The following is a 10,475-nucleotide window of genomic DNA, read 5'->3' as shown; positions in this document are numbered from 1 at the left end:
ACAGACAGCAGACAACACTTGATAAAGCAAAAAATAATCAGGGAAATTATAATTAGGTATGCTTTGGAGAAAGCCTCTTCAGTAACTTTCACTGATTCATAAGCACTGGTTTGTTACCATAATTTGAAGTGCAGCAAGTCATATTATATTATTCATGAGAAAATCTTTATGAGGCGATGATGAATGGCTCACAGTATTCGCCCTGCATTATAATGACTGCAGCTCCTTGAGTAATGGGTAATGTGGCTGCACAGAGGACCTTTTAAAGAAATTAAACGGAAGACATAACAGAGGCACAGCTAAAATCCATTTGATTTGCAGGCAACAAAGTGCAGTCCTTCTATTCGGTGTATAAACTGAATAACTGAAAAATGAAGGAGAGGAAATGTGGGGTAGAACATTCAGATTACAATAAAGGTGTACTTGATAGATGTCTCCTTATTAAAAACACCCATGGCTGTAGCTGTTTTTGTAGCTGGGGGGAATAAATGAATAAAAAAAAAAAATGAAAGAAACCCTCTAGAAAGGCTACCAACATAATACTGATCTATACAAGCAGTTTCTTATACACTGATAGGCCTTGATGGTTTCTTGATGAACTATGGGCTTAAAAATAAAGTTACACAAACAATGTAATTAGTATTTAATGCAGGATGACAGGCCATATGCACTGTTTGAATGTGATCTATTAGCCAATAAAATCAACCAGATTTACTGAGGCCTGCCCAGAGAAAACCCTCCAATAACCAACACCAATATTTCAAGCAGTTCCACATTTGCCTTGTTAATTATGATCCACGAGATGATTATATTCTTTGGATATTGCTATTTTTTTATCATTTGTTTTGTTTTTGTTATGTTTATTTGTCCAGAGATATATTTTTCTCTCTCCTAGTGTTGATAAGTATGTTTTCTGTATAACTGCCCCTGTGCAATGTCCAAATAGCCTGCAGCTGTAACACACCAGTTTGGGGTCAATAAAGTGCATCTATCTATCTATCTATCTATCTATCTATCTATCTATCTATCTATCTATCTATCTATCTACCTATCTATCTATCTATCTATCTATCTATCTATCTATCTATCTATCTGTCTGTCTGTCTATCTATCTATCTATCTATCTATTACAAATGGTAATGTAACAGATTGCAGCGCAGTGTGTGGGTGTGTATGTGTACCAAATGTGGGTGTATTTGTCCCCATTTATCATGACACACTGTGTGACTGTTTGTTGAATCAATATTGTCAGTTCTCTCTGTTCAGCTATAAGTGGCTGAACAAAACTGACCTTTGAGAAATGAACACATTTTTCTGACTTATGGCACAAATTTATAATGAAATGGTAAAGTGCCAAATGTCTAATAGTGTAAGAAGCTTGTTCCCTACGAAGCCTCCACCCCGACCCTCATGCCCCAGATTTATTCAGGGTTTTTGTGATAGTTTGGTTTAACAAACATTCGATGAAAATCTACGAGAACAAAACAACAACAATGTTATAACCCAGATTGTTTGGTTATCTATGTCTGTGTCACAAAAATTACAAAATATTCCAGGCACTTTGGATTTCTGCAAAGAGGGAGTTGAGTTTTAAGTATTATGTAACTATTAATCTATGTACTTTGTTAGGCAAACATTGCCTGAACCTGTTTTAAGACAGATATGGGTAAAACAGAAGGAAAACCAAACAGACACTTTGGCCTGTGCTGACGTAAGCCGTATCCCCAACATAATATTTTACTCTTACTGCATTGAAGAGGCTCATTTGTAACCATTCAAGGTGCAGGCCTATGATTTATGTGGAAATATTTATATTCTTATGCTTTATAAAGCTGTGTGTTGGAATAGTTAGGGAATATTGGACTACTCTGCAATAATTTCGTTGCCCGTTAGGTGGCGTTAAAAAAAAAAACAACTTAAAAAAGCAGTTTCAGTTTCAGGAAGTGTGACCCAGAAGCTAACCGGCCGCGGGTTTGCGTTTCCTAGTACAGTGAGGGAATTTCTAACTGACTCACATTCATTCTCTGTAGCCTTTCGCTAATGTTAGCCATAAACAATTTATGCCTAATCCTAATTTTACCCGTAACCATAACCTAATCCAAATCCCAGCCTTGCCTTAAACCGCAAAATAACCGTAAAAAAAAAACTGTTTAAAAAAATCCGTGGCTTTGCTAGGAAACGGAAATTCACTAACCGGCGGCTTCGGCATTGTTTACTTCCGGAGCGTTCGCTTGTCGTTGAGCGGTGGCCATGGTTTTAGGGTTGTGATATATCTCGACTGCAGTTAAGATAGAAATATAAGCAACTAATACTTTCCATATTCGCAGCGGTATAGCCACATATTCAGGACCAAAATGGCGGAGGTAAGAGACCGTTGCAAGTCTTTTTTTAAGTGTATTTCTTTCCTCCTGCTCAGGCGCTAACGTTAGCTAGCATAGCTAACAATCCCATGTTGTGGCCGACTGTTCACAGGAACACGATAAGCTAACGATATAGCATCTCCCCTGTTGATATCCTAGCTGTAACGGTAACATAAGCTAACTCTGACCATTATAAACAAACAGTGGAGATGAGTCGTGTAGTTTATAGGATGTATTTATTCAAGATAGCTGTCTTTTTTCTCTAGGATGTCCAGAAACACTCGGTCCACACGCTGGTCTTCAGGTCCCTCAAAAGGACCCATGATATGTTTGTGTCTGACCATGCGAAACCAGTCTCTCTGGACGACCAAAGGTTAGTGCTGCATGTTGCGCGCGCGCGCGTGCGTGCGTGTGTGTGTGTTTTGTTGTTACTTGTACGCGCAAGCCCAGGTGACGTGGGTATGCATTCAAGTTATATTTATTTAGGCAATCACGTGATATCAGTGGCTTAAAAACACACATGAGGTACACACAAGAATCATGAGAAAGTATTACTTTTTAAGTATTTATTTGCTTCGAATTCATTTTGTTAATTCTTTGGAACCCAATGAGCTTCATGTTGATTTTGACCTTAAACTTTTTATTAGACTGTCTAATCCCATTAGTCTTTTTGTCTTGTCCTCCCAAAGCTTTCCCTTAGTTTTATTTTCTCTGAACCACTGGTTCCTGTCTAATATTTACTAAGATTTACCTAATAGTGTATTAATGTTTGTACATTAAATAACCCATGTTGGATTTTTACCTATTCTAGTTTCTTCCTCTTTCTGTTAATTTCTCTGCTAGTTTTACTATTAATGTTTCCGATTCCTTACCTCACACATACTAATATAGTAATAATAATATAATAGCAATTCTTCAAGTGTGGATTATGTGATTTGACAATGAAAAACTTTTTTTGGGGTCCTGTTCTGGTTCTGTTCATAGCTACTTAATTGTAATGATGTTGATGTGTTTACTGCTCCTGTTCGGTATTTGGATAAATGCAAGGGTATGTTTGATAGCCAGTCGCTTATTGATGTTTGTAGGAGTGTGTATGTGAGGTTAACAGCTCCTAATTATACTCTATTAATAAAAGTTTTGACATTGCATTGGAGATTGAGTGTGCGACCAAGTCTGTGCTTTACTTGTACATCACATTTTGGACCTCACTAATCTCTGTGTGCATCCCTGTCCTGCTCTTGTCCTTTATCTGCAGTCACAATGTGAAAATGGCTGCAAAACTGAAAGCAGATTATGGTGCGGTGTTACACATGCCAGTCCTGAAGGAAGGGAAGGACAGAGTCTCACACATCAGCGCTGGCATGCAAGGCCATCAGAGCTACACACTACCAGGTAATCATACCATCTGTGTTATGTCTTATATCAGCAGTGAGTTGATAGATATAATCAGGCATCACGCTTTCCTTTTAAACAAGATCATAACACTGGAACAGCAGATATTATTGGATATTGTTTAAAACTAGCCTTTCCTAATGGTGATGTTTTCTTGAAGGTGTACAAACAACTCACTGTGCCTGAATTTAATGTCTTTCACCAGATGACCCAGAATACCTGATCACTGGGACACACGCCTACCCCTCTGGACCTGGTGAGGACTAAATAAACATACGTTGCATAGATCTGGCTGTTTTGGACCGATTCACTGACCTACATACAGCACATTGATGTTAATGCACTTGTTTCTTAATTCAACAGGAGTGGCCTTGACTGCCGACACAAAGGTGCACAGGATGCCTAGTGAGGGAGGAGTGCAGTCCCTGGCACTGGCCTTACCGCCCTCGCAGGCCAGGTACTCCATTTTCCTTTATTGTGTAGCATTTGGCTGGATGTGTTTTTTGTTTTTGTTTTTGTTTTCAAGGTTGCAGTGTGGTGTTCTTTGTTTGTTGTTTTGTTTTGTTTTTAGCTTTTCACTTCTCAGTCATTTCAGTGAGGTCATGTGTTTCTTGCCTTGTCCCTTTTTTTTCTCCTGATCATATCTACGAGGTTCAATAATGATAAATCAGTTGTCCATGAGGGCAAGTTACTCTCTTTTCAATTTCATACTTGTTGCGGAGAGCGTTTTGCCTCAGTAAATTACCCACTTGAATGCATCTCCTCTCTTCTAACAACTCCAACACCGAGAGAGGTGGACCAAGGTTGCGCATTAACCCCAATCAAACCAATCATGTGTATAATAGATCATCTCTTCTGCCATGAGTAGGGCGGTAAAAAAGTCTCACCAGTTTGCAGATGAAACCTGAAACAAGGCTGACAAAAAGAGGGTTGTTCTTTGTTGACAGCCAGAGGTCAAGCACATGTGTAGTACCCATGTCCATTTGTTTATGCAAGCAGGGACATAAATCCTGATGGAAGTGAAAGTGAAGTAATAGGAGCACACCCTCTTATCTCTGAACAGATAAAAGCCAACAGAAAAAAAATGCTGTAAAAACTGTCTAAAAATGAGACACAGAAATACAGAAAAACACAGCATGGCTTGCAATGCTAACAGAACACCTGTGTTAACTTTATGTTTTTATGTTTGTTTGTATGTATGTATTTATGTAATTTGAAAAGGTAACCACACGTTTGAAACCAAAAACAGGCAAAAACAGACCATTCCACACTTTTCTTCTACTTAATATTTTTCAGATGACATTACCAGAATAAACAGTATTCTGTACCATAATGTACAGAGTTGCTGCCTGCAAATTTTATGTATTATGTATTGTCATATAAACTTCAGGTTATTTCAGCCATCAGTGCTACTTTTTGGAAAACAGTTACTTCACATACATTGTAATTGCAGCTGCCTTTAGTAAGACCGCTGACAAACTGCATTTCATCAGATGTGTTTGTTTTGTATGAGTCAAAGTGTCTGTTTTCTGTGTGTATGAGTCAGTGTCTTTTTTCTTTGTGTTTTGGTTATCTTTAAAGAAATGTGTTTCAAAGAGGGCTTGGACAAAGTTAAATGAAATTATTCCAGGAAGAGCTGCATGCATGGTGCCAAGTTTTAACACGGACGCCAGGACTTTTTTGATAACATGACAAACAGATTGAAAATGAGTAATGTATGTGGAATGCCTGTGTCATCGTGTCTGTAAGAGTTTTTAAAACAAACATTCAGTTGGGGACAGGTGAAATTCAGTTCAGGCCAGGACTAGGATTAAATGTTACCATTGAACCCTGATTTCTGCACAGTGTTGTTGACAGTGTTGTTTACTCTCAGGCAGGACGCCAGCCGCACTGCTGCCAGCATCGGGGACATCCACAGACATGCAGGAGCAGCAGAGAGATCCCAACCAAATGCTGTGGTAGGATGGAGCTGATTTTTTTCTTTTTTTCTTTTTTTTTCCCCAGCACACACCTGACCTCACATTTTGTTCATCTTTTCTCTAAAATCCCTGGAAGAAATGCAGAATTCATAAGATACTCCCTTTATTTACTTTAGTCACTCATGGAAGGTGGAGGCACCAGAAACTCTGCGCTCATGAGAAAAGCGCCAACCATGCCTAAACCCCAGTGGCATCCACCATGGAAACTGTTTCGGGTAACTACATTTTATTACTCTCTTACTATTCGTACTGTTTTCATCTTCATCTATAGATATGCATCACACTGACAGTACAGCCTGATGTTGATTTGTCACAGGTTTGTTTGTTTGATGATTTTTGATGGAGGAATGTTTTATCCCGCAGGTCATCAGTGGCCACCTCGGCTGGGTGAGGTCCATAGCTGTGGAGCCAGGGAATCAGTGGTTTGTCACAGGCTCTGCTGACAGAACCATAAAGGTGAGTGAAGACTTCAGTTGGTTAAGTCTAAGATGAGAATTTAATGGCAGTAAATGACATTTCTACTTCCGCCCCTTAGGGATGGGACAAAATATAGATTTATCACTATCTTGTGATGCTTCCTCTTGTGATGCATTATTGATAAACTTGAAGTATCGATGTTTTGCACAGACACACATTTTCCTGCCTTTAGGTATTTGAAGTGTTCAGAAGATTAAAATACTGAAAATCACAGTTGATTCCTGCTTATTGGAAAATTGCATTGCCTTTTCCAGGGTATTTTTTTAAATTGCAGGTATCATGATGTATCATAGCTGTTTATCTTATAGTATATTGCATATTGCAGATTCCCACCCCTGTCACCGATACAGAAAGAAAATGACTTCAGCTCTTAGAATTAATGTTATCAGGGAAGTTATATTCACAGGCGTCCTCCAGCAATCTTGAACACATTTTTATCAGCTTTACGTGGCTGCAGCTCTTCTTCCACTGATGTGGCTCTCTGAAGATGCTACCTCTGTGACTTCCTATAATGGACATGATATAACTGGAAAGCTGTGTCTCCTGGCAGATCTGGGACCTGGCCAGTGGGAAGCTGAAACTCTCCCTAACTGGACACATCAGTACGGTTCGTGGTGTGGCGGTCAGCAGCCGCAGCCCCTACCTCTTCTCCTGTGGGGAGGACAAGCAGGTCAAGTGTTGGGATCTGGAGTACAACAAGGTAAGCCATTATAACAGAGTCGTGGACTCCAGACTGAAGGGCAAGGGCAAAAAGAAGAAAGAAAAGCTTGGACCTGTTAAGGAGTCATTTAAAAATATGATTACTGTAAAACATTCCTCATTGTGTTCTTAAAACGTGATGTGTTGTATTCTCTTGACAATATCCATGTGTTGATTAGGTCATCAGGCACTACCACGGGCACTTGAGTGCTGTGTATGACTTGGACCTTCATCCCTCCATCGATGTGCTGGTGACATGCAGCAGAGATGCCACAGCAAGGGTAAGGTCTGCTAGTTCTGTACACCTGATAACCAAATATAATGATGGCAGAGTTGTAATTAAGTCACTTAAAGTTTTTGAGTGGCTTTTCAGTGCAAGGCATGTAGCTTCCAAACGGACTTCATTATCAGCCCAGTCAAGCTACATTAGGATACTCGAGAGTTCAGATCCAGTTCAGACTAAACTACCCCATACCTTTCTACCACCCTCTCACCACTGTTTCCTCTCTACCACCAAGTCTGAAACTTGGTTTAGTGGTAGAGGGGTACCTGCTAATCGCTGCTCATAGCCCACTGGTCCTGTGTTGTAATTTTCTGTGCACCCAAATTCAAACGACACTGGTTTTACCTAACCAGTGTCGCACAAATCTAAAGAAATAAGGACTGAAGAGTTTCAGCTAAAGTCTTCCAGTCATGCTCGTTGTGAACACACTTTAAATATTCAAGTCATAGAGATTCAGGTATATTTGTAGTAACAGACAATCTTTCAACGAGACGACTGCTCATGGGAGTGTTTAATTAATCCCATATTGTATCTTGAGTATGGTATCTTCAAGTAAGTTAATAGACCTTTAAGATCTGTTGTTCTTTGATTTCCTTCCTGGTTGCAGGTGTGGGACATTAGGACAAAAGCCAATGTGCACACCCTGTCTGGCCACACCAACACAGTGGCCACAGTAAGATGCCAGGCAGCAGAGCCACAAATCATTACTGGTAAATACAGTTTTCAGACCTCATCCCAGTTTGTGGATCATGTGTCATTGTGTTGGATCTCTCAGTGTTTCCTCTTAGTTTGTGGCCGGCTAGCTAGCTTTTTACCATCTAGTTGCAAATAGTCCAAGTGTTGTTCTCTTGCAGGCAGCCACGACTCAACCATCAGGCTGTGGGATCTGATCGCTGGGAAGACCAGAGCCACTCTCACCAACCATAAGAAGTCTGTCCGAGCGCTGGTGTTACACCCCAGACAGTAAGCAAGCTCAAACTGTGTAATAAACCAGTGTCTGTTGTAATGTTTATCAGTATGACATAACCCCACAGGATAATAATTGGTTACATTATTTGTGAGTAACAGTTATGATTAAAAAATATATATTATAAGGTTAAAGTATCAGTAACACCCCAGTACTCTTCTTCTGTGGTTTACAGATACACATTTGCCTCGGGCTCTGCTGACAACATCAAACAGTGGATGTTCCCAGATGGCAACTTCATCCAGAATCTGTCTGGTCACAACGCCATTATCAACACTCTAGCTGTCAACTCTGATGGCGTGTTGGTGTCCGGAGGTATTAATAATCGGCCACATGGTCACCTTTTTCTTTAGTGATATTATGCTTGACCATTTTTGCGTAATGGACCTTTTTTTTTTTTTTGGGGGAAAAAGTGGACTCGAGATCAGTAACACCCCAAGCTTTTAGATGACTCATCAAACACAATTTATCTTCTCTCTGCAGCTGACAATGGAACCATCCACATGTGGGATTGGAGAACAGGCTACAACTTCCAGCGGATTCACGCCGCTGTGCAGCCTGGATCCCTGGACAGCGAATCGGGGATCTTTGCCTGTGTGTTCGACCACTCAGAGAGCAGACTGATCACCGCTGAGGCCGACAAGACCATCAAAGTATACAAGGAGGATGACACAGCTGTAAGATACATCATTGTATTTAACTTTTACATTCAGTTGTACAACTGCTTGAAAAGTCAGACATTCAAAGAGGTGATCATGTTAAAGAATGGTGCATACTGCACCTTCATAAATATGGACCAATTCACATTTCAGCAAACTGTTGTGAAAGTCAGTAGAAAGAAATATGCAGTCAACAAATGTATCATATGTTAGCTAAGGGTGAAATTATCATCAGTCTGGATCCATGTATTGATTACATGATCAACGATCCAGTATCACCAATGCAAAGTCAAAACATTGGTTCATATCGTTTTTAAGATACACATGCGATCTGCAAACAATGCCATTATGAGATAAATCGAAACCATATCACAGCAGATTTTGTCACATCAGCAAATATATTGTTGTGCAGAAAAATCATAATAGCATATTGTGATGAAACTTGTCATTTACACCCTTAATGTTAACCCTTTTTTCTCTCTTGCAGACAGAAGAAAGCCACCCAGTCAACTGGAAACCAGAGATCCTTAAGAGGAAAAGATTCTAAAGATTTTTTTGTTTTGTTTCATTCATTTCATTCATACTGTCGCAGAAACCATTTTGAAAAATGTTGCTGTAGATGTACCCATAAGTTTCGCAGGGCAATGCTTACTCGTAAGACAAACACTTCCATAACAAATACTACTTTGATAGTCACCGCCACCTGCTGGGTAGAAGAAAAAGTTCATCCAGTGTTCCTCTATTCTAAAAACCATTTGCATTCTTCATTGTATGATGTCAGTCCAATAAAGCTGCTGTCTTGGACTGCCAGGAACCTCCCAGAATGTTTGTTCTTAATGATGACGGCTCTGTGATTGCTCTGGTCCATCTGGTCCACCAACAGCAGCCACTCCTCAGCCTCAGAGGGCCTGGCTGTCGAGTACACGTGGTCCCCGCTGGGGTCAAAGCCTGCAACAGGAAAAACAGTATGTCCTCTCTGTTTGTAATGCCATGCCCTGAAATGATTTGTTTTGTAGTGACCCAACAGACTCGCCAAGTGTACATATAGGGAATCAAAATGTCCCTTTCTCTGGCTTACAATGTGATGTTTATATTGCTACATTAATAAAGAGAGCATTTTTTTCACATCCTTCCTGGTTTTTTTTTTAGTATTAAAAATGAAATGCAATACTTACCAAGGTATCTGTTGGTGACAGTGTTCCGGTAGTATTTATAGCCTTTACCCTTAATTTCTTCCCAGTATCCGTCTCCCCCGGGTGTTTCCTGCAGCTCTACTGTATTCCTGGTGTCAATATCTGGATGCAAATGCTGCTCACCTGTTGAACCAAGTCATGGTTTCAATTATATGGCACGAGGTAATGCATCACCTTGCTTTCATGAATTCTAGATAAGTATACCAGTGTTGGGGCTACAGATTGAAATTAGCGATTTAGGTTAAGCATCTCTGGAGGTTTGGCTCCTGATTAAATAAATGTAATAAAATAATAAAAGGTTGCATTGCTAACCACACAGCAAGTTTCCCTGAGTCAGCACAGCATAAGTAAAACCTGAGAGTTGCAGGTTGTATTGGTGATGCAGTGTTCATGTCCATAAGAAAAAACAGTGGCCCATATATCTACCTGAATCATGGATGTAGAGCGCTGAGAGAGCATGACGAAA

The 10,475-nt window shown here is 40.0% G+C and overlaps 1 protein-coding gene across 1 annotated transcript; it reads left to right on the top strand.

The window, feature by feature from the left end:
* Positions 1–2,193: 2,193 nt before the first annotated feature.
* On the top strand, positions 2,194–9,946 carry plrg1 (pleiotropic regulator 1). Its single transcript, XM_030063175.1, has 15 exons — positions 2,194–2,363; positions 2,627–2,733; positions 3,616–3,752; positions 3,958–4,008; positions 4,116–4,209; positions 5,626–5,710; positions 5,848–5,946; positions 6,095–6,187; positions 6,759–6,908; positions 7,087–7,188; positions 7,798–7,900; positions 8,045–8,153; positions 8,333–8,472; positions 8,641–8,834; positions 9,304–9,946. The coding sequence occupies exons 1-15, from the start codon at positions 2,355–2,357 to the stop codon at positions 9,361–9,363; spliced, it is 1,533 nt and encodes a 510-aa protein (XP_029919035.1). The 5' UTR covers positions 2,194–2,354; the 3' UTR covers positions 9,364–9,946.
* The last annotated feature ends 529 nt before the right edge of the window (positions 9,947–10,475 follow it).

The sequence above is a fragment of the Myripristis murdjan genome, chromosome 1 (genome assembly GCF_902150065.1).
Source record: "Myripristis murdjan chromosome 1, fMyrMur1.1, whole genome shotgun sequence".
In the NCBI taxonomy this organism is placed as follows: Eukaryota; Metazoa; Chordata; class Actinopteri; order Holocentriformes; family Holocentridae; genus Myripristis; species Myripristis murdjan.
Note: the sequence above shows the minus strand (reverse complement) of the source record. Positions and strands in the feature narration are given on the sequence as shown.